Source organism: Mus caroli, unplaced genomic scaffold (assembly GCF_978045245.1).
Source record: "Mus caroli unplaced genomic scaffold, Mus_caroli_1 scaffold_20, whole genome shotgun sequence".
NCBI classification, from domain to species: domain Eukaryota; kingdom Metazoa; phylum Chordata; class Mammalia; order Rodentia; family Muridae; genus Mus; species Mus caroli.
In genome coordinates this window covers 15,498,462-15,522,532 of record NW_028227275.1, presented here as the reverse complement: position 1 = coordinate 15,522,532, position 24,071 = coordinate 15,498,462, and the positions used below count along the sequence as shown (strand labels likewise).

The window sequence follows — 24,071 nt, the reverse complement described above, 5'->3', positions numbered from 1 at the left end:
CATGAGAGGAGATCCCTGTAGGGGCTGATTTCCAACCTGAGTTCTGGTCATGTGTCAAGTCGCGGTCACACTTGAAAAGACAAGCACTTCCTTGAGAGGTTTTTTTTGAGGGGTTTTGGGGGTTTTTTTGTTTTGGTTTGGTTTTTGTTTTTTTTTTCGAGACAGGGTTTCTCTGTATAGCCCTGGCTACCCTGGAACTCACTTTGTAGACCAGGCTGGCCTCGAACTCAGAAATCTGCCCGCCTCTGCCTCCCAAGTGCTGGGATTAAAGACATGCACCACTCTGCCTGGCTCCTTGAGAGTTTAAAGGACTGCAGGCCTGTCACCGTAGCAATTGTAGGGTAACGGTGATAAAGAGACAGAGACAGCGAGCTGTGCATAGCCATGTGTTTTATTGGATCTGGTGTCTTTCTTATTATACAAAATAGGTAGAAGAGCCCAAAATGCAAAGCAGTCAACAATGTCTGACAGGAGGCGGGGAAGTGGGGGCCTTCCCCTCAGACCCTGGCTGACTGGGAAGGGGCGCTGAATGACAAGCAGGTTTATTAATAAGCAGCAGCAGCAGCACGGCCGGATGCTGATGACAGGTTGGACCTGGATCCTATGGTCCCTGCCCTCTAGGTGAGCTCTGGAGCATCTCTGGGTAGACTAAAGAGTGGGGGAGGGGGGGTCTAGAGGATCCTAGGGCATTGTGGGGAGCCAGGCAAAGATTCGAATGGATGCCCCCACACTGGGTTCAGATGGAGTACCTGTCTTGTTCTTCCCATTCCCCTAAGGCTGCCACTAGACTCACTCCACACCTCTACATCTAGACAGGGGTCATGGAGAATCAAACAGCTGTCACCAGAACGGCTGACAGCCGGAGGGTAGGTGGGACCTTGACAGGCATCATCCAGGACACCGCTCACTCATCGTCCCCTGGCCACCACTCCCACCATAGGAGCAAGGAGGAGGGAGAGGGTTCAGGGATGGACCAGACATCTGGATCCTAAGACACTGAGGAGTGTATGGTGAATTTCTGGGACATTGCTAAGGACATAAGGCCTTCTGGGAAGACTAGAAACGCATACTCTGCTGACCCTGAGCAGCAGTCCTGTGGAACCTGGCGGTGACAGCCAACCTGGGCTCTCATAGCCTGCCCAGGCTTTCTGGTCTCCACTCCAGCAGACTCCTAGGACCTAACCACTGGCTCAGGGCCAAGATTCTTCTGCTTTCTTATTCCCCCCTCCCACAGGGCCCTCAAAGGCTAGGCTGAAAAGCCAGCCAGGGACAGGGACAAAGCATGTTCTCTGAGAAGGGAGTCTTAGAGGAAAATCTGTGGTCAGGGATGGGGAAAGCACCATAGCAGGAGACATTCCGTCTAGTGTGGTCTCTAGAGTGGGCTGGGAGGCAGAGAACCACTCGGTCGGTCCCGACACCAGGGGTAGCCTCGGCACTGGGTATCAGTCGAGAAGGAGGTGAGAGCCGTCGGGGGTTGGGAATCTGCGCGCCCCCCACCCACCCTCCAAAGACTTAGCTTGCCTACTCTCGCCACTTAGCTCAGGGACCTGGACTACTGAAGCGCCAGGAGGTTGAATCCCTACAGCCCCCAGGGTACAGGTAGGATGAGGACAGACCCGGGGGGAGAGGAGGGTTAGGTTCACCTGGACTAGGGCTACAGCATGGTCACCCCGGGACACACTAACCCCTCTCCCTGGGGAGCTAGATGACATTATCAAAGAGTTGCATGGACCTCATGATGTTCTCGTCCTGGGGTCATGGCAGGAGGGAGGCAGGCAGAGAGAGAGAGAGAGAAAGAGAAAGAAAAAGCTTGTCAGAGACACAGAGAAAGACGTTTAGTCGAAGAGGGGGACATTCAGGAATTAAGAAGAAGTTTACCTAGGGGGGATGTGAGGCGGAGAAGGGGTAAATCTGCCCTGGTCATGAGAGAACAGGATTGGGAGGTGGGGTGTGACATGAAGTTGAGGGGAGCCTTTTCCTGTTTCACGGATTTAGGTCTGAACTTTAGTTCAGGACAGAGACGTATAGAGAGTGGAGCCATACCTGTTGACAAGACTCAATGAATTCCTCAATGGTCACCACGCCGTCCTTGTTTCTGTCCATCTTCTGTAAGAAGGTGGCCAGGCAGGAGAATGGGGGGGGGCAGGAGAGAGAGAGATACTTAGGTAAGTGCCTTTCGGGGCCCTGGTGTCCTTCTGTCCACCCCAGGGCCACCAGCGCACCCTGACCTGGAAGAAGCTTTCCACATGTTCCCTTGGGGCCTCCTCCCGGAGGGCAGGGTAGGTGTACTTGCCCATCATGTCATAGATGGACTTCATGATGTCGAGCATTTCCTGTTAAGCCAAATGAGGTTTTTCCCTAAGAGCCTCTAGCCTCCAAATTTCAGGGCCAAGGGCCAAGGACAGACCTCACTCACACCTGATATCAGATCCCTTTGCACATCGCCACCCAGCGCCCCCACCCGCCACCCCTCTTGACCCCGGTGGCCCTGCACCTCCTTCGTAATACAGCCATCCTTGTTGAGGTCATATAAGTTGAAGGCCCAGTTCAGCCTATCATCTATGGTTCCCCGAAGAATCACCGACAAACCAGCCACAAAGTCCTGGAAAAAGGAGGTGGAGGGAACTTTGCCAACCCACTCTTTGGGTTTGGCATGGAAATCTTGGTCATCCTCCTCCCACCCCCCGGAAGCCCAGGGAAACAGGCTTGTTTGGCCCATCATCTCTCCTGGCTCACCTCAAAACTGACAGAGCCATCATGGTTGGTGTCAAAGGCATTGAAGAGAAAAGTAGCGTAGTTGCTGGAGTCTGTGGGACAGGAACATGGCCTTCAGGCAGGCGTACCCACTTCTCCTCGGCTCTCTCAGCCTTCAGTCTCTCAGCACCCCCATACCTCCAGAACCCTCCTCCCACCTCCCCACCCCTCCAGCCTAGGGGTGGGCAGCTGTCGCCCCCTTGGGTGTCTGTCTCCTCACCTCCTTGGGGAAAGAACTGAGAATAAATTTGCTTGAAGTTCTCCTCGTTGACAATTCCACTGGGACATTCCTGGGTGGGGACAACCAGGCTGAGCAGACACACGAACCCTACTCCCTTCCCCATCACCACCCTCAGCCTCCCATAAGGAGGGGGAAAAAAATCACCTTGCTTCTGTGGAACTTACCACAGAGTTCTGGTAAGGACTGGCAAACAGACCTCTTCCCCGTGTGTACAAATAAACACGGACTAAACCATTAGAAGCCCAGCTTGCCAATCCCAGGGCCCCCCCCCCCCCCAACCTCAGGTTAGATGTTGGGTCTCCAGGCCCCACCCATCTCCCTCTTGAAAGCAGGTAAACTTGCAGGGCAGCCCTTGCCCAGTCAGCTCCGCCCTCCACTCACGTTCTTGAAGCCTCGGTACAGGACCTGCAACTCTCTGCGTGTGAACTTGGTTTGTTCCTGGAGTTGTTCCAGACCCTCAGGCCGGTGGCACACCGTGGATAGTTCAAACTCATCCTCCACGCTGTCTGCGGGGAGTGGTAGGGGGATAGCTTTGCTTCAAGACAGGCCCCTGAGATCACTTGGGCAATCTGCAAAGTAACTAACGCATGTCCTCCACCCACCCCCACCCCCTTCTCCCTGTCCCATCTTCCACACCCGAGAGAGAGAGAGAGAGAGAGAGAGAGAGAGAGAGAGAGAGAGAACAGTTTGCCAGACTTCTAGCTAAGAACGTCGAAGAAAAAAAAAGACACTGGTCAGCTTCCAGGTCAGTTGGGGCTAAGACTATGCCTGGCTCCGGACTCAGCACTGGCCCCTGACCCCTGGTGGGGGACAATCCCTTGTTGCATCTTCTCAGTAAGAGGACAGAATGGGACCCAGGCACGCCAGAAGGTTTGAACCATTTTTGTACCAACTTAGTGCTTCCCAACCCCAATTCTGAAGGGCCCACAACCCAACCCGATCCCAAACAAACCCCGCCCATCCCAGCCATGCCCGAGCCATGCCCCGCCCAGCTCCAGCCAATCATCATTCAGACCCCAATCCCAACTCCACCCTCAGTCCCACCCTAGCTCCCAACGTCCATCCCCCCCAAGCAAGTACCCCCAACCCGCCCCAACCAGGAGAGTAAGTCACCTGGGTCCAGCGGGCGGGGTCTGTGGGGGCGGAGGGAGGCTGGGGCAGCTAATGCTGAAGGGAGCGAATTGTCACCGAGAAGCGGCAGAAGAGCAGACCAACTGCAGACACTCCCCTGGCCCCACACTCACAGGAAATCTCACAGACTTGAGTGTTTCAACACACGAACCCCAGACCCACATCAAAAGCACACCACAATGCACACAGACACTCATGATGAAATGGATTCCCCCCTTCTTGTCCAAATTAACTCTCCGTGGTGGCACCATCCGAGTGACGCAACTTTAAGTGCTCAAATAGCTGCTACTGGGCCTTTATTGCTTACAAAATTCAGTATGCTTTTATAAGCTGGGCAAGGCTCAGCGGAAGAAATGGAAGCTATAGACAAAAGGAGGTCACTACTCAATTGGGAGCCAATCAGTTGAAGATCAGGCTAGCACAGGAAAACCTCAATAGCCTGACATCTACACCTGTCACCTGTTAAGGCATACAGGTGACATACATTCCAAGGTCTAAAAACAGGGAGGCCACAGAACTGCAGACCCAACCTCACTAGCTAAGCCACCCCCATCACAGCCATGGCCGTGCTGATGCGGGCTCAGACTTTAGGCCTAACACACTAGCCCTGGCTTACCATTTTGCAGGCTAGGGATGCTCACAAGCATGCACGATCTGACTATACATTTCAGTTTGTAGCTACACCCTTCACATTCGGACCTAGCCAGTTCCCAATCCCACCACACTTCACGCACCCACCCACGCACGCACGCACGCACACACGACCCCCCGGAAGCATAGGCGAGACACTTGCTTTCACTGACTGAGGGCAGGGCTTGAGGCCCGCAGCACGGCAGCAGCTTGAGGAAACGCTGCTTCAGGGCTTTTTTACTGGGCCCTGGAGGGTGGCCTGGGAAGAGAGAAGAGCCCAGGAAGGCACGTTAACTCCCACTGCCCCTCCAGTCTCCGTTTGCCTGGCTGCTCCCCCACCAATCACAAGTCAACACTGGCTGAGATGGGGATAGGAAATGAATGAGGGATGTGTGGACGGGCAGGACAGTTGGGGCCGGGTTGCCTATTGGGTCTTATAGGCATGGAAAGTCAACTGGGGCCAGGCTTGGTCGTGCTGTATAAAGAGACATATGGCAGGCAAGAGTGTGGCAGCCTCAGTGTCTGCTAATGGCTAACTCCACTCGGGGTAATGTCTAAGGGATTGTCTGAATAGGGATTCTCTCTCTCTCTCTCTCTCTCTCTCTCTCTCTCTCTCACACACACACACACACACACACACACACACGTGCAGCACAGTAACCATTTACAATGGCAGGTGACATAGAAAGGACAATAACACTTGATGGCCTAAGCATTGTTCCAACCACAAAGTTTTACCCAATACTCTAATATACACAAATATGACCAAAGTAAAACATGATCACACATACAGAGAGCCATATAGACCACCTATCTCGTGCACAGCATGATCAAACCACATACAATATACAGGACTCTCAAGCATCATACCGCTATGTATGAGGGATCTCAAGACATAATGACCACGGTTATTAGGACTCATCTATGACATTCTGACCTAGATCTCTTTGAAGGTTAATATCTATTGTTAGTTTGATCGGACTTAGAACCATCCAGAGAGCAGGATACTGGCAGTGCATGCCTTTAATCCCAGCACTCAGGAGGCAGAGGCAGGTGGATCTCTGGGAGTTCAAGGCCAGCCTGGTCTGCAGAGTGAGTTTCAGGACAGCCAGGGCTACACAGAGAAACCTTGTCTTGAAATAACAACAACAACAAAAAGAATCTCCTAGGAGACACACCTCTGGACACTTGATAGAAGAGGAAAGACCCACCCTGAATGTGGGTGGCATCATCCCATGGGCTGGGATCCATCTCATGAATAAAAAGGGGACAGAAGAGAAGGTGGGCTGAGACCAGCAATAATGTGTGTTTCCTGACTGTGACAGCTTACTGTGACCCTCAACTACTGCACCTTCCTGACATGACACGTGGCAGCTACAACTGTCTGCCGGTCATTTCACCAGTAAGAAGCGACTAATACAGAAAACTGGTCCCAGGAGTGGGGTTGTTACCATAAACCAGGGTGGTTTGTAGGCCTTTAGAACCAGTTTATGAGAGAAGCCATGGGATAGAAAAGACCTAAGTAGGGCTTACCGGGCCATTTTAGTGAGACTGTGGCAGACAAGCGTGCCAACAGAAATGCAGACAGTGGGGCTCATGACATAGCTTAGTGGAAGAGTACCTGACATTGAGAATATATTACATGAAACTCTGAAGCTGAAACCTAAGCTGCATTGGAGCCCTCAGCACGTTGGAGAAGCCAGAGCTATGGGAAGCTGCAGGCATTTAATAGAGAAGGTCCACAAGATACTGCAAGTAACACAGAAAGGGACTACCCAAGACTTGCCCAGTGGATGCCAGCAAGACCCCCAAAACCAAACGCAGCACTGCAGAACTTCCTGTTTGCCTAACTGCTAGGCTTAAGTCTTGCTTTGGCCCAGCCTGTCCTGGGCCCACCCCCACCCCTCTTTTCAGATGAGAAGAGTTGCTCTGTACCATTCCGTACTGGAACCCCATCACTTCTTTTTACTTTACAGCTAAGAGATTGCCCCGAGTCTCAAAAGAGACTTTGGGATTTTGAACAAATTTAGAACTGTTAACATTCTAGGAAATCTTGCGCCAAGGAAAAGCTCACTAGGTAAAAGCTTAGCCACCCAAGCCTGTTGACCTGAGTTCAGCCTCTAGCTCCCAGGTAAAATGTGGGAGGTAGTGGCACACATCTGTAACCCAAATGCTCCTATGGGGAGACGGGAGGCCCAGGCAGGATAATCCCTGGGCAGCTCACAGGCCTGCTCGCCTGGAGTGTACAACAAAGCAGTAGCAGAAACCAGAGAAACCCTCACTCAACAGAGAGTGAGAATGGACTCCTGAAAGGTGACCTCTGACCTTCACATCATGGCATACGTATACATACACACGCTTAAAGAAATTTCGTGCGTGCCTGCATGTGTGCTCATACAGATGAACTAAACACATTTGCACTATGAGGTAACCAAGAGCCTTTGAAGACCAGAGATAGAAGAGTTGACAAGGCCGGGCAGTGGTGGCGCACGCCTTTGATCCCAGCACTCGGGAGGCAGAGGCAGGCAGATTTCTGAGTTTGAGGCCAGCCTGGTCTACAGAGTGAGTTTCAGGACAGCCAGGGCTACACAGAGAAACCCTGTTTTGGAAAAAAAAAAAAAAAAAAAAAAAAAAAAAAAAAAAAAAAAAAAAACAGGAAAGAAAAGAAAAGAAAAGAAAAAAGGAAAGAAAAGTTGACAAATGTGGGGTACCGCTTGGCAGGAATCTGACATTACAGCATGACAAAGAAGAAAGTTCAGGCAGGGACCTGACATTGGCCAAGGACAAGGAAGTAAGGATCTGATTTTCGGATAGAACAAAGAAGTTGGCTCAGATATCTTAATCACCCTTAGAAACATTATCATGGGGCTTTGTGTTTACTGTCTTGCTTGATTCCTCATTGTACTGTCCTTAATACCTGCATGTAATTAAAATGGTATAAAAGTGGATTGGAAAAAAAAATTAAACCTGCCTTCAGTTTCAGAATTGACTGGAGTCCTGCCGCAATGTTGTCTTGACTGTCTTTTTTTCTCCAGTGCTGGAGAACCTGTTGACAGACTGAGCTGGCTTGGACAGACAAAGAATAGACCTGTGATGACTAGGTTTAGACTCACCTAGGGAGACACACCTCTATGTGTGTCTGTGATAGTGTGAATGAGAATGGTCCCCAGAGGTTACTACCTTTGAATACTTGGGCCCCAGTTAGTGGAACTGTTTGGGAAGGATTAGGACATGTGGCCATGTTGGAGGAAGTGTGTCACTGAGGGTGGTGTCTCTCTCTCTCTCTCTCTCTCTCTCTCACACACACACACACACACACACACACCCTCCCTCTTCTCCCCGCCCCATGCCTGCTGCCTGTGGATCAGGATGTAAAGCTCTCAGCTACTACGCCCCAGCGCCATGCCTGCCTGCTTCCCACCAAGATGCAAGATGATCATGGCCCTAACCCTTGAAAATGAAGCAAGTCCCCCAATTAAATGCTTTCTCTTCACACACTCTCTCCTCACAGCACAGGAACAGAGACAGTCTCTGAAGATGTTTCTAGATGGCTTTCACAGAGGCAGGAATCCCCATCATGAATGTGAGCAGCAGTACCACCTGGGCTCGGAGCACAGATTGAATACACCTTTAAATATGAGAGATTCGGGGCTGAGCAGCAACATTTGGTTTTCTGTTTTCTGACTGGGGATGCTGTGTCCAGCTGCTTCAGGGTCCTGCGGCCACAGCTAAAGACAGATCGCTATTCTGCTCTCCCCACTCTGGTAGACTAAGTACATTGAAACTATGAGCCAATAGAAACCCTTCTTCTCTTACCTTCCGTTTGCCACAGCAATGAGAAAAGTAACGAATGCAGTTACCACATACATAGCACCCACACGCTATGACTGTCCTTCATCCACAAAGGCTTAATTTGAGCCGGGTGGTGGCGGTGGCGGCGCACGCCTTTGATCCCAGCACTTGGGAGGCAGAGGCAGGCAGATTTCTGAGTTCGAGGCCAGTCTGGTCCACAAAGTGAGTTCCAGGACAGCCAGGGCTACACAGAGAAACCATGTCTCGAAAAAACCAAAAAAACAAAAACAAAAAAGGCTTAATTTGTCCTGGCACATCTACCTGTCCCTCTTGAAATGCCCCACTCCATAGCACCCTCAATCTTCCTTCGGAGAAGCGAGGTAGGAACTTCAGTGTATGAACAGCTCTTTAAAGGTGACACAGCAAACTTTTTGTTTGTTTTTGTTTTGTTGTTGTTGTTTTTTCAAGGCAGGGTTTCTCTGAGTAGCCCTGGCTGTCCTGGAACTCACTCTGTAGACCAGGTTGGCCTCGAACTCAGAAATCCACCTGCCTCTGCTTCCCAAGTGCTGGGATTAAAGGCGTGAGCCACCACTGCCCGGCGGCACAGCAAACTTTTACATAGTGACAGCTCTTAGACAGCTGGGTGTGATAGTCCTTGCTTATAATTCTAGCACATGGGAATTGGAGGCAGGAGGATCAGGGGTTCCAGGCTAGCCCACTGGTTGTATCCTCCTCATTTCTTTCTTTTTTTTAAAAAAAAGATTTATTTACTTATTTTATATATATATATATATATATATATATATATATACACTCTATAGATGTCTTTAGATACCAGTAGAGGGTGTCAGATCTCATTACAGATGGTTGTGAGCCATCATGTGGTTGCTGGAATTTGAACTCAGAACCTTCAGAAGAGCAGTCAGTGCTCTTAACCGCTGAGCCATCTCTCCAGCCCCATCCTCCTCATTTCTACATGTGTCTATCACTGTAGCTGAGCCCCGGGAGACCCCTAACACTATTACATGTGTCTCTCAGTCGCAGTCACCTACTACTACAGATCCGCTGGAGTTGGTACCCTGACTAGGGTTATGTCATTCCTAGTGGGGTCCAATGTCCTTCAGTTACATTGGTCTTCTGTCACAGCTCTCTATGCCACACTGTCCTGCCAAGCCAGGCTCTACCCAGAAGCCCAGCCCTTGCTCCAAGGGGGCGACTGTATAAGGTTATAGCCTTCTCCCCTCCAACCCATCCCATCTCACCCAGGAGTTACTGAAAGGTAGTGGGGGAATTGATGGGCCAGGCAGGGATCGATGGTGGCCTGGCCCTTGGCCCAGGCTTCCATTAGCCTGGACTCCGGTTTCCCAAAGCTGGATTATATATACCCAGGGCCTCTGGTGGTGGTGTCAGCCACCCAGGTGGTGGGTGGCTCTCCTGGGCCCCCACCTCCCTTGCTCCCCATGTCACCTGCTTGCACGCTCCTAAGCCTCATGTGTCTCCTCTCTCACATATTCTGTGATAATGGGGTTTTCCAGACGGCCCCTTGCTCACCATCACAGTCTAAAGGGGATGTGAATTAGAGGCAAACGACTTCACCTGTAATGAGCAGCTCAGCCCAGCTCCTCAGTTGATCTGAGTCTGACTCCTTGTTTCTACCTCAATAACTGGCGAGAGGACGGAAGGTGCTCTTACTGAGCCCCAGAACAGGCAATCCCTAGACCTTCCCCCTTGTCTCTAGCTTCCTTAACATCTTTCCAGTTCTGCCAGGTGTCTATCCTACAGCCTCCTCACCCCCTTCCCTTGCCTGTCTCTAATGTCACTGAGTGACAGTGTGCCACAGATTCTTGCTGTGAAGAAGAAGGGGAGGCCGAAACTCTGGGCAGGTGGAACGTGAGTGGTTCCCTGTGCGCTGGCAATGCTATAGCTGACATGGGACAGGACAGATGGAAGCCCTAGAGACCACTCTTCGCTTACTTCAAGGAATTTGGGAGGCGAAGGGCTCTAGATAGCCAGGCTAAGATCTGATCCACTCTTGATCCCAAGTCTGGACAGAGCCACAGATTGTCACAATGCTCCCACTCTTGTGCCCCCGAATCCACTCCCACCTTATGCCCCAGTCTGGGGCTATATATCCTCTGGGAACACTGGGAACAGTTACACATTCAACCTACTACCCAAAGAAGCTGAGCCATACCATCCTGACCAGCCCTAAAACAGTAGCATCCACTATCTCACAAAGCCACAGTCTTGTCACTTCTACACGTGCAGTCGTATCTCTGTCACATACACAAACTTACACCCTGTCTCCTCTTACACATGAACACAGAGGGACACCCCACACAGTGAATAATTTACCCCCGCCGCTTCCTGAAAACCTGTCAGTACCCAGACCCCTGGTGTCACACATCCTGAGAGTCACAGTGGGACCCTGGCTCCAAAAGAGACGTATCCTAGTGTGTTCTCTTGTTTCCTTCTTTATACTAGACACTGTTTGCCAGATGGCTCCTGGTGTGCCCAGGTTCTTCTCACTCTCTCTACTGTCCCCCCCCCCCCCCGTGTCTCCCACATGCCAACCTCTCTTCCCTTTGTCATCTCCCGCGAATCCGAATCCTGTTCCCAGCATCCCCACTTGTCCTTTTTCCTCGGCGCCTCTCTCTCTCACTCACCTGTGCACTCTGCACCCGGGCATGAAGATAGCACAACCCAGTCCCCAAACAGTAACTCAGATATGCCCAGCTACCTGGGTTACCTTCCAAGGAGACAGGCTCAAAGAGGCCAAACTGTTCCAGAACCTTGACAAAAAGAACCAAGACCACAAGTACAGCCACCATTTCCAGCCCTTCCAGGGTCATGGCAGTCCTGGGGCATGGCCCCCACCTACTGATGCTCAGACAGGACACACTGCTCCACACCACTTCCCCCTCAGACTCCCCTGCTTGAGTAAGGCTGAGTAAGACTGCCCTGCAGCCTCCCTCCCTGTCTCCCGCCCCGGGTCTCCTCCCTTCCCCTCTCTCCCCGCCTCTGCCCCACACACCTCCCAGCCACAGCCTCCGCCTTTTTCCTCCTCTTCAGGCCACCTCAGTCTCTGGACCAGCATTTCCTCCACAGGCTCTCTTGGTGTGAGGAAGGTGGGCTTAGAAGAGTGACCTGCTCCTGTTGTGGAGAGCTTCCCAAGGCACTCTGTGACACAGGGACGGGACAGTGAGGGGCTGAGCTTTAAAAGGCAGGCAGGATGCAGGATGCGTTTGGACGAAACTATGAACTGTACCCAGGAAAGTAATAGATATCTGGGTAAGAATGCATTAGGAGTTCTGGGTGTTTTATAGTGTGTACATCACCTTTTAAGGGCGTCTGTGTTTGTGTGTGATGGTGTGCGTGTCACAGAGGTGTGTTTGGGAGTCTGATTGGCTTGGGTGTCTATGAAATATATATATATGTGTGTGTGTGTGTGTGTGTGTGAATCTGTGTGGGGATTTGGGAGTGTGGGGTGAGCTGTGTGTCTTAGGAGGTTTCTGGGTTGGGATCCGAGGTTGGGTAGGCACGCGTGTGCTGTACAGGGAGGCCATGGGTCTATGGTTACATTAATAGATTGACAGAGGATGGTGTGAGAACACAAGGGGAAGAGAAGAAGAGTGACCTCTTCTGCCAGAAGGACACTATCAGCATCGATTGCGGTTGTCATGGAGACCGTGAGGCGGGAAGCACTCTCTTCCCACAGGCCACAGGCAGTGAAACTGAGGCCCCGAGGAAGGGAGGATTAGGTCTCACCACAGAAGCAGGAAGAAGGCCACTGGCCCTTTTATGACCCTCCAGGAAGGGAACTTACTGAGGCTACCTCTGGGACTCTGACAACTAAAGCTCCTGGGGGTGGGGGGCTGTGTTTTCCCCCTCTTCAGGCTACAGACTCATCCTAATATGCCAAAGCCTGACCCCTCCTTGGGGAGAAGCCCAGGATAGCAGGATAGGAGGGAAATATCAGCCCTCATGGCATCATCTCCCAACGCCTTGAAGCAACGCTGAAGTCTCGCCCTTCCTGGTGTGGTGTGGGGCAGAGAGTGGGGGTGGAGAGGCCTTCAGAGCCTGCAAACCACAAGACAAGGGCCCTCGGAGTTAACACTGTTACCATGGCATTGCAACGAGCACTCACTTCTACTAGATGATGCATTACAGCTTAGGATGCTATCAAACGGAGCTCTCCCTATAAATCTTTGAAGGCATTCTCCCCTAAGCCAGAACCAGAGTAAGTTTAGGTCCAATGTCAGCGCCTCCATTTCAGCCCAGTCTGACTCTGAGCCTATCCTCTGTGGCTCCCTTCTTGAAAAGCTCCCACTTCTGTCCGGGTGGCCCTTGCAAGGCTCCCCCCACTCTGCAACTCCAGGATTATCGGGAACCAGTTATTGGGCGGGAACCAGTCCCTTTGCTCCAGTTGAAGGTCCAACTGCACTTCTACAAAGCTACCACTGGGGGTCAGTGTCTACCTCATACCCTATCGTAGCCCTGTGTGTTTACCGGCCCCAGGGACGGGGAGGAAGATAGCTGTGCCCGCTGTGCCTCAGCGCTCATCTCCCCGGTGTAGGTGGCAAGAAGAGAGTCAACTCACAAGTTGGCTGCAGTTTCTCATACCTTAGAAGTTACTGTTTCACAGATGAAAACAGTAAACATCCCATGAGCACACTCCCCCTGTCGTCCTGGCCTGTGATGCCCTTTTACCATCAAGAGAGCCCTCCGTTTCAGTCACTGTCCCACAGGTGGTCCTACCTGAATGGCCACAGACTCATCACCCTCTAATCCCATGAAGCCTTCCCTTTTCTCTACCCCAGAATCCAGAGGTGGTCCTCATCTTTCCAGGCAGCTGAATTCTCCTTCCTCTTTCAGCCCGCAGCTGACAACCCAAGTCTTTGAGCTGGGTAGGCTGTGGCAGCATATTCCTGTAACCCCAGGACACCTGCAAGTGGCTGCAGGAGGATTTGGCATTCAAAGACAGCCTTGGCTTATACAGGTCGGTTAAGGCCAATCTGGGCCACTTGAGATCATGTTGTTTTGTTTGTTTTTGTTTTGCTTTTTAAAATCCTGTTGAATCCACAAAATGCAACCCCTAACTCAATGTTATTAAGCAGAAACGGGAGAAAGGAGAGGTGGTATCAGAAGCTGAAAATGCCAGACTCCCCCGAGTTCAAATCAGTTTATAACTTGTACTCAACTGGGGGAACTCCCGACCTCCTTTATTTCACATTAAAAAAGTATTATTTGAGCTGGGCAGAGTGGCTCACTTCTTTAGTACCAGCTTTTGGGTGGCTGAGGCAGCAGATCTCCGAGTTCAAGGCCAGCCTGGTCTACAGTGAGTTCCAGGACAGCCAGGGCTACAGAGATAAACCATGTCTCAAGAACAAAAACCAAACCAAATAAAAAGAAAAATAAACCCACATTTGGGGGAAGAGTTCAGGGAACTGTCACAGCACACGTGTGGAGGTCAGCAGACAACTTGTAGGAGTCTGTCTTACCTCTAGGGTCCTGGAGCTGGAACACAGGACATGAGGTTTAGGGGGTCAACTGCCTTTGCTGGCTGAGCCATTGGTGAATGGTTTTGGTTTTTGTCTTTTTCTTTTTTGTTTTTTGAGACAGGGTTTCTCTGGAATTCACTCTATAGACCAGGCTAGCCTGAAACTCAGAGATCCTCCTGCCTGGGCCTGCTAAGGGCTGGGATTAAAGGCGTGTGAGTCACCACCATCTGGTACCTTGGTGAGTTCTTAGCTTGTACGTCTTGGAGCTTCTCACCTTACAAAGCTTTTGATGGCAGTGAGTGAACTAGAACGTGAACACTGGACACCTTCGTGAGTGCTGAATAAGCATGGATGGCCACTGTGAGTGACAGGGCGAGAGCAACAGAGCGACAGAGCGACAGAGCACTCCTCCCAGGGCTCCACAGTGTGCAGCAGCTCACAAATGGTTCAGAGTTTTTACTGTCACTATTTTTTTTTTACTGTTTTTTCCCCCCAGACATGTTCCCCCCTTTTAGATCTTATGCATATACGTATTTTTCTTTTCTTTTCTTTTCTTTTTCTTTTTTACGTATTTTTTCTAAATGTGTATCTGTGCACCACATGCACACTCCACAGTGGTGCCTGTGGAGGTCTGAAGAAGGGGTCAGATCCTCCTGGCACTAGAGTTACAGATGATTGTGAGCCATCATGGTGCTGGGAACCAAATCCAGGCCCTCTGCAAAAAACCACTGCTCTTAACTGCTGAGCCATCTCTCTAACCCCTGCTCAGGGTCTTCACATAGCCTAGCCTGGCCCCAGATTGTCCTGCCTCTGCCGAAAAAGTGCTGGGATTACAGGGGTGTTCCACCAAACTGAGCAACATTTCTACTCTGATGGCTTCTCACGGCAACCCCTTGAAGTCTACAGCAACTAGCACTGTGCACCTTGCACTGGCGAGGTAAAGAAGGTCCAGGGTGACTTTCTCAAGGCACTCAGCTGAGAGCAGCTAACTTGGAGATTGGACAAGATCTCAATGTACCCTCAACTAGATTCTAAGATGGTAAAGATGCTAAAAACCAACCAACCAAACAAACACAACAATAGCAAGAAAACTGTACTGGACTAGGCAGGCATGGTGGCACACACCTGCAATGTCAGCACTGGAAAGAGGGAGGCAGGAGTATCTCTCAAGTTCCAGGCTAGCCTGTGCCTCACAGAAGGAAACCCACTAAACACATAGCAAAGCAATGTACACAAATTGATCCCAAGGTGGAACAAGGTGAAGGAGATCCAAACGCAAGCCTGCCATTAGGTGGGGAGACAGCTCCCACTGAGAAAAACTCATTTAAAATTGTTCTGTTAGATGGCTACTATAGATAAACTGTTCTAGGCAAGCCATTAAAAGAGCTATATTGCAGCCGGGCATGGTGGCGCACACCTTTAATCCTAGCACTCGGGAGGCAGAGGCAGGCGGATTTCTGAGTTCGAGGCCAGCCTGGTCTACAAAGTGAGTTCCAGGACAGCCAGGGCTATACAGAGAAACCCTGTCTCGAAAAAAAACAAAACAAAACAAAAAAAAAGAGCTATATTGCAAATGTTTTCAGATTGGGGAATCAGGGGAAAGCCAGTCTAAACTGCTATCATGGTACTGAGGCTCAAACCCAGGGCCTTGTACGTGGTAGACAATCGTTTTACCACGGAGCCGCCAGAGTGGTAAAACTCCAGCCGCTCTATGGTAAAACTCAGTGGCTAACAGCATATACTGCTGCTGTTCCAGAGGATGTGGGTTCAGTTCCCACACCCAACAGCTCTCTGCCTCCTGTAAAGCTAGCTCCAGGAGACTTGGTGCCCTCTTCTGGCCCCTGAGGGCATCTGGACAGACATTATATATATACAGGCATCCATATTTTTTTGAAAAGTAGTTCTATTGTTGAGCTATATCCCAAACCTTTGGAGTGTTGTTTATTTTTAAAGCCATATACTCAGTCCGGGGTCATGCTGTGTAGCTCAGTGTAGCCATGTTCTTCGGCTTCCACCTTCTAGGTGCTGGAACCACACGTGCTGCTGTGTCTAACTTTAAGCTGACCACACACACCTACAAAACTAAGCACTCACGAGGCTGAAGCATGCAGATCTTGGAGTCTAAGGCCAGCTTTTACTACATAGCTCATTCCAGGCTGCCCAGTCACAGCTATATAATGAGAATCCATCTTAAAAAAAAAAAAAAAAAAAAAAAACCACAAAAAACAAAAAATGCTGGCTCAAACATCAACAGTCCACCTTAAAAAAGGGTTAGCATTTGATAAGCACATTAGTTATCAGTTATCAGTATGTATTATTTTATGTCCTGAGAGGAACTGATATTCATGAAGTGACTTTTCCCAAGAAAGTCGTTAAAATTCTGGTAAAGAATGACTTTGGCCGGGCACTTCCCAGCACTTAGGAGGCAGAGGCAGGTGGATTTCTGAGTTCGAGGCCAGCCTGGTCTACAGAGTGAGTTCCAGGACAGCCAGGGCTACTCAGAGAAACCCTGTCTCAAAAAAAAAAAAAAAAAAAAAAGGCATCATAGCACTGCCTCCTACACTGTGCTACTGGGTAGATGTGCAGACTAACAACTCTGCATCCAGGTGTCCTGCCCACGTCTTCCCTTTTCCTTCCAGTTCTCAGAGACCTTGACCCAGCCTCCCAGGAACTCCTGATTCTAAATCCACCAGGCGTCCTGGGAAGCAAGAGACCGAGCTTTGCTCCAGAGTCTCTCTTCCTCCTACAAAAACTTTTCAAGTCTTAAGAGTTCAATGAGAGGGCTGGCGGGATGGCTCAGCGGGTAAGAGCACTGACTGCTCTTCCGAAGGTCCTGAGTTCAAATCCCAGCAACCACATGGTGGCTCACAACCACCTGTAATGAGATCTGACGCCCTCTTCTGGTGCGTCTGAAGTCAGCTACAGTGTACTTATATATAATAATAAATAAACCTCTGGGCTGGAGCGAGTAGGAACTGAGCGGGTGGAGTTGACGGGAGCAAGCAGAGGTCCTAAAACTTTAATTCCCAACAACCACATGAAGGCTCACAACCATCTGTATAGCTACAGCGTACTCACATACATAAAATAAATAAATAAATAAATAAATAAATAAATAAATTTTTTTTAAAGAGTCCAATGAGAGACTGATACAGACTTGACTTGGCTTATCCATGGGCTTCAGTTGTCCAGTTTGCAGTGCCTGGGGATTAAACTCTGGGTCTATCACCTGCGAGGCAAACATGAGACCTGGGAGCTGAACCTACAGAGGTCAAACCAGGTGGTGGCACACGCACTGGGGAGGCAGAGGCAGGAGAATCTGAGTTCAAAGTCAGCCTGTTCTACAGAGTGAGTTCTAAGACAGCCAGTGATAAACAGAGAAACCCTAATGGTCTCTAAAACCCCAAGCCCGGGCTGGTGAGATGGCTCAGCGGTTAAGAGCACCGACTGCTCTTCCAAAGGTCCTGAGTTCAAATCCCAGCAACCACATGGTGGCTCACAACCATCCGTAACAAAAATCTGATGCCCTCTTCTGGAGTGTCTGAAGACAGCTACAGTGTACACACATATAATAAATAAATAAATCTTTTTTTTTTTTTTTTTGGTTTTTTTTTCGAGACAGGGTTTCTCTGTGTAGCCTTGGCTGTCCTGGAACTCACTTTGTAGACCAGGCTGGTCTCGAACGCAGAAATCCGCCTGCCTCTGCCTTCCGAGTGCTGGGATTAAAGGCGTGCACCACCACGCCCGGCTACATCTTAAAAAATGTATTAAAAAACAAAACAAAACCCCAAGCCCAAACCCAAACCAACCAAACAAAAGAACTCACAGAAGTCCACTGGCTCTGCCTCCTGGGTCCTGGGGCTAAAGGTGAGCTCTTTATCCAGCCTGAATTCTACTTTTTATTTTTCAGAATGGGCTCTCACTGTGTGTCTGTAGCCCGAATTCCCTGAGTACCCATCATGCACTTCAGGTTAGCCTCAAACTCATGACACTCCTTAGCCATGACGCTCAGACTTTTTTTCTTTTGAAGATAGGGTCTTTACATTTTTTCCTTCTTCTTAGTTGTTTCTCTGTTTAACAGTTGTGGTTGCCCTGGAACTCCCTGTCTCAGAGATCTGCCTGGCTTTGCCCCGCCCCCAAGTTCTTGGTCTCTCTATGTAGCCTTGGCTGCCTTGATACTTCTTAATATGTGACCTAAGGTAGTTTCGAACTTCCAACAATCTTCTAGCCTCAGTCCCTTGAGTGCTAAGATCACGGGTGTGTGCGGCCAGACTGTCTAGAACCATGTTTGTTTGGGTTGGTACTGGGGATTGAACTGAGGGCAGAAGAGGGCATCAGATTTTTGTTACGAATGGTTGTGAGCCACCATGTGGTTGCTGGGATTTGAACTCAGGACCTTTGGAAGAGCAGTCGGTGCTCTTAACCGCTGAGCCATCTCACCAGCCCGGGCTTGGGGTTTTAGAGACCATTAGGGTTTCTCTGTTTATCACTGGCTGTCTTAGAACTCACTCTGTAGAATAGGCTGACTTTGAACTCAGATTCTCCTGCACACTTGAGGTGAACACTCTATGACTCTGCCATATAGCCAGCTCCAGAGGGAAATCTTAATGGAATCACTTTAGGCAAAGTAAGAACTCAAGACTCAACTGTGAGGGCACTGGGCCGGTCCTTCCCAGACATCTCAGATCTCACCACAGAGATGCTGCTAGCAACCATTTACTATCCACAATTCAAGTCTGGAAAAATACTGCCTTGTGGAGGAACCCACACCCTAAGCCATCTGCTCTCCACTGTCACTCCGTCAGCAAAGACCCCAAAGCCCTTGTCTCTGCCCCCCCAGACCATTCCGTCCCCAGCTAATCAAGAAGATACTGCAGCCCCCAGCTGCATCAGGTGATTAATGACCTCCCTAGGCGTTGGGGCTATTTTGGGTCCTGGAAGTCATGCCTGCAGTGATTGAGAGCTGGCCCCGCCTGGCTCCATCCATCTGTCACTGGAGACAAGCCCAAGCAGGGGGCTTGAGGGGATACATGCTCCCCAAGAGACCTGTAAGCATGGCTCTCATTCAGCCCCAACACTCCTCCTTCTGAAGGCACATGGCGTGAAGCAGCAGCCATAGGCCCTGAACATACCGCAGGGGCTCAGGTGAAGCCCAGGTAATGAGGCAGAGAACTACAGATCCCGGAATGCCACGGGCCACGTTGTTTAGGTTTCTTTGAAGCCAGGATGAGGGGAGAATCCCAGGTTCTGTGGGCCCAGGTAGCCCTAAGGAAACCTAAGTGGAGGTGTGCGCCAACCTCAACAGCATCATGTGGAACCCACAATTCACAGCATAAATCCACAAACTTCATGCCAATGTACAACTTCATGAAAGCGAGTTATCTGACTCAGGGTTCTCAAACCAAACTCCAAAGCGTTACAACCCTGGCAATACTAGGGATGTGCAATCCAGGATGCACCACAGCGTTGGAGACACACAACTCCATCTGTCTGATCAGGCATGAACTCACTAGTGAGCTCAGCTTGTTCTAGCCTTTTTTTTTGGTGGGGGGGGACACTGATAGGTCATTGTAAGACATTCCTTCTAAACCCAAGTAACGCAATACAGGGCTGTGCCTTTCCCCAGCCCAGCCACAAGCTTCTCCCTTCCATCCCAGCGCCCTGCCCCTTTCTTGAGACTTCAATGAGCAGCCCTATCCAATGTTGTGAGCCATGCTGCCCGAAGCTTCCTTTATTCTGATGCTCTGTGAGTGAGTGGTCCTTAGCCCCTGCTATACTCTGAGCGAACTTGCCCTCTTACCCTGATGAAGTGCCAGTCCCTGCTCCCTCCGATCTCTGTGAGAAGCCCTTCTCTCCACCTCTGTAAGGCTCCAATCCCGAGCCACTCATTTTTAGAGGGGTCCTCCCTTCCCTTCCTCATACCTGGCGACAGTGACCCAGTCACCAACTGGTAGAGAGACCGAGCTGCCTGCCCCAACGGGCTCCGGCACCTGCGAGGGCAGCGGTTCATGGCTTGGCTGAGAGCACAGTGTCCAAGCTCCGCCCCCAAGGTTTCTGACTGGGGGCGGTGCCGCCCCCATTAGAGTGGGTGGTGCGAGAGGGCAAGACTGACAGGCGGAGTGTCAGACCCTGAGCCTTTCAGATGCAGGTTGCTGGCCTCCTTGGCGCACCTTTTCAGGTCATAAGCGCTCTGCACCCACCCGCAAAGCTCTTAGAGACAGGGGTGTGGCGGAGGGGCAGGGCAGGGCAGGGCGTTCGCTCCTCACTGCTTTCTCTCCAAACGTCTTCAGGATTTCTGGTAAGGAAAAGAGGTACACACGAATTTTGAAAGAAAACCTGGATGACTGAATGATAAATGACTTATTTATTTTAGATCGGGTCTTGTCTGGCACTTGCGACATGATTCAGGCTGGCCTCAAATTCATGGCAATCCTCCTGTCTCATCTTCCCAAGTGCTGGGATTACAGATGTGAGCCACTACAGATCTTATTTAGTACCCTTTATCGCTCCACTTCAACCCCTCTTCCGGCTGTTTTCCCCACCCCCATCTCCCATATTAGCACAGGGACGCTACAGGGGTGAGAGGACATAGTTGTCATGGCAACTCTCCACACTTCCTGGACCAATGGGAGAAAAAGCAGGAAGGAGGAGAAAGGACATTACATTAGCTTAGCGAACCTATTGCTGCCTCCTGGCTCCAGATTCCTTTCAAAACTATGCCTGTCTTTAGAGTTCCCTTTCTTAAAAAAAAACTCAACCATCACCTGCTGGCTCCCAGCCAACCACAACAAGTAAAAGCCCCCTCATTTAACAATCTCTGTGTAAACCCCTTTCTGGGACTTACTGCTATCAATAAAACCCTATGTAAATCCTTCTAGCACTTACAAACACTTCAAAATCCTGGGAAAGGCCATAGAAGATGTATGCTCCCATTTCTTCCACTGTGTGTGCGAAGAGTAGGGGAATGAGCCTATATTAAGAGGAGAGAGCTACCACTAAACACCACACCTTGTCTACTCGAACCCACTGGCAACAGTGCCCACGAGGAATTAGTTTCATACACAGGGCTCTTTGGCCACACGGGGGCGCTCCATCCCCAGGAACGATACTTTAATTGCAAAAGGAACAAGACTCCAGGGATCCTGGACCCAGGACCTGGGGCATGGCCAGTCAGGACCCAACTCGCAATTTCAGCTTGGACAGTTCTTTTTAGGCTTCTCTTTTTAGATGGGGTTGCTGCTGAGCGCTGATTCAGCCTTTCCCCGCTGTGCAGCATTGCCAAACAGCCCCCTCCCCAGGCAGGTAAGAATACGCGGAATTGGGGGTTACGGGGTGGGCACATCCTACTCTACCCCTACTAAGAAATAGTCTTTCCCAACTGCTTTGAGCTTGGGATAAGACTGCGATGGTCGGGGTGTATCCAAGTTGCTCCGAATAATAACTTTAAGGCCACTTTGCTGCCAGCATAATGAACCAAGATAATAGGGATACAGCCTCTTCCTCTATCCCAAATGCAACTGAGGAATCCCGCTTGCATAGGGAAGGGGGGGCGGCGGCGGCGGGAGCACGCTTCAGCACCGTGGACAACGACTCCTCCTTAGGGCTCCAATCAGAGGACTCCAGTCACAAGACAAGCCTCTCTTTACAAAGGAGAGGTCTCCATAGTGCTCTCCAGTCACGTGCAGAGCCATCTACAGCAAGGATGCTGAAGACTGGAGAACTTAAGGTTTGGGTCCAGCCTAGGCTACATAGTAAGGCCAGGACTATGCAGCAAAACACTCTCTCACCATAAATAAATCGAGTAGCCCAGCGAGGAGAATATTTCACTAAAGGGGAGAATGGTGTAGGAAGTAAACTAACTAATCGCATGTTAATGGGGGCTCTTGGACCCTTACTGCTTTCAAGGATCCTGAGTTGATGGTGGGCACAGAGCAGAATGGGATCCCACACCGCTGGTGTCCTGACATTGCCACTAAGATCATCCCAAAGTCAGTAGCCGAGACTTATTCTCAGAGCACTAGATCCTGGTCCCCTTCACTCCGTTGAGAAGGGCAAGGCTTATGGTCTTCTCCACTTGCCCATCGCTGTTTCTGTCTTAGGACAGACAGCCCCCCTCCTACTCTTGGTTGGAGTTCGTAGGCGGACTACACAACTGAGACGCACAAATATGGAAATATACAAAGGTGACAAAGTCATTTACATAAACAGAATCTACCTACCCAGCTTAGGACTCTATACACACACATAGAGACCCTCCCAAGGTGGGCCACAAAGTGACAGGGGGTAGGAGGGCTTGGGGGGAGGGGAGCCTTCCCACACTTCATAGGCCCATAGTTCCTATCTTTATTCTGAAGGAAAGCAAGAGGTGCAGATGAAGTTCTAATAGGGTTGCTGGTAATTAGAGAAGCTTTGCATGTTCCGAATGACCTGAGTAATTATCCTCCGGGGTAGAAACTAACCCAGCACTAACCAAAGACACTCTACAGGAGCCAGGGGCTAGAACCCCAGGGTGGTGGGTCTCTCTTTGGGTCCTTGAGCTTTTTGCAGGAAATAGAGGGAGCAAATGGGGGACACTAAAGAAAGACCCTTGCTAACACCAGGAAGACAGAAAGGCAAAGAGGACAGAAATGCCATTAACAGTCACGGGGGGGGGGGCACTGCAGGCATCATGCTTGAGAGCGGACAGCACCAAATGCTGAAACAACCCACAGCCCCACCACAATCACAAACACTTTGAATGAATACTCATGCCACAAGTCTTCTTAAGGGACAGAACACCACCAAGTGACACCACTCTGGTTGTCACACGCCATTTCACACAGAATCATCCAAAGCACACAGTTGAACATGTAACAGACATATGGTTAGAACAAACTTCACTAGTGCAGCCAGGGTCCTACACAACCACACTCAAAACATCTGGCAAGCCCATAAAATCGCACTGCCTCATGCAAACACACTCACCAAAGCTCAAGGCACATGGTAACCAGCTGTGGGAGGTGCACACATACATACACAGACACACAAGAACGACAGGTGCTCCCCGCACGTAACACCTCCCACTCCAGACACACTCCTAGCCCTGTGTCACACACGCCTACACCTGCTGCCTCTCTACACCTGCCCCACCTGTTCTTCCTCAGCCCCCTAGGGACCCAAAGCTTTAAATCCTAGGGTCTTGTCCCCTAGACCAGCCTGGAAGGTGCACAGGAATGGGGCAGAGTGTGCATAAGGGGCCAAGCCAGGGGCAGAGAGATGGAAGGGTCTAGGGGGATGGAGTCGGCTCACCCTCCCAGGACCCCGAGCCACCTACTCACCCGTAAGCTGGTCATAGGAGCCGTCCAAATCTCGGGATTCGGACAAACTCTCCTTTCGGCCTTGGCCCCGCATGGCCCCCGGCGCCCCGCTCCCGCCTGGGCCGTGGGAGGGGGCGCCGGGTGGCCAGGATAGGGCGCTCACACAGTGCCCCCTGGCGGCGCAGCGACCTGCTGGGGCTGGGGGCCGGGAGTAGGGGCTGGCAAGGCTTTTCTCTGGGGAGCGCCGGATTTTAGGGCCCACCTCAGAGTCCCGGGGCAGGAGCAGGATCCTTGGGCAGCAAGTGAGAGCGGAGCAGAAGGCAGAGTGGAGCTGAGAGCCGAGCCTGAGCCCAGCCGCCTCTCCTCCGCCCCCTCCCCGCGGCTGTCACTGCCGCCTCCCCCCTTAGGCGCTGCCGGGATTGGCTCCCCCTACCCCCGCCCCCCACCCTCTGCAGCTCGGAGGAGGCACCGGGTGAAGGGGTGAACTGGAAAGTGCCGGAAGGGAGAATAGCTCTCCATCTACACCACCCACAATTGCGGGGCTTCGAGAAGAGGGGGCCAGAAAAGCCCCGCTGTGAAGAAACCCCGCCTCCAATTCTCAGGCACCTCTTTCCCTCCGCCCCCCAGTCAGCCAGTCCTGCACAGCTGGGCCAGAGCCTGGGGTATGTCTGAGTCCCCGGTTCCCTCTGCTCTTCATCTCAGCCTTATTTTCTCGGTTGTTCCTCC

At 50.9% G+C, this 24,071-nt stretch overlaps 1 protein-coding gene across 3 annotated transcripts; it reads right to left on the bottom strand.

The window, feature by feature from the left end:
- Positions 1 to 373: 373 nt before the first annotated feature.
- Kcnip2 (potassium voltage-gated channel interacting protein 2) lies at positions 374 to 23,724 on the bottom strand. Of its 3 annotated transcripts, XM_021151230.3 has the most exons (10): positions 23,367 to 23,724; positions 4,920 to 5,015; positions 4,109 to 4,162; positions 3,377 to 3,501; positions 2,975 to 3,044; positions 2,737 to 2,807; positions 2,495 to 2,602; positions 2,229 to 2,333; positions 2,044 to 2,106; positions 374 to 1,749 (listed from the first exon to the last, which is right to left on the bottom strand). In XM_021151230.3, exons 1-10 carry the CDS (start codon positions 23,437 to 23,439, stop codon positions 1,702 to 1,704), a joined length of 813 nt encoding a protein of 270 aa, XP_021006889.1. In that variant the 5' UTR covers positions 23,440 to 23,724; the 3' UTR covers positions 374 to 1,701. The 3 variants fall into 3 exon arrangements, with proteins under 3 accessions (XP_021006889.1, XP_021006893.1, XP_021006891.1); XM_021151234.3 differs by lacking the exons at positions 4,109 to 4,162; positions 4,920 to 5,015; XM_021151232.3 differs by lacking the exons at positions 4,109 to 4,162; positions 4,920 to 5,015; positions 23,367 to 23,724 and adding an exon at positions 19,972 to 20,074.
- Positions 23,725 to 24,071: the final 347 nt, after the last annotated feature.

What these genes read in the sequence shown, in the direction of transcription:
- Kcnip2 (XM_021151230.3), bottom strand. Translation starts at nt 23,439, where the DNA reads ATGCGGGGCCAAGGCCGAAAGGAGAGTTTGTCCGAATCCCGAGATTTG. An exon ending in CTCCTATGACCAGCTTACGG is followed by an intron (nt 5,016 to 23,366) that starts GTGAGTAGGTGG and finishes CTCTCTTCCCAG; the next exon opens with GCCACCCTCCAGGGCCCAGT. An exon ending in TCATTGAGTCTTGTCAACAG is followed by an intron (nt 1,750 to 2,043) that starts GTATGGCTCCAC and finishes CCATGACCCCAG; the next exon opens with GACGAGAACATCATGAGGTC.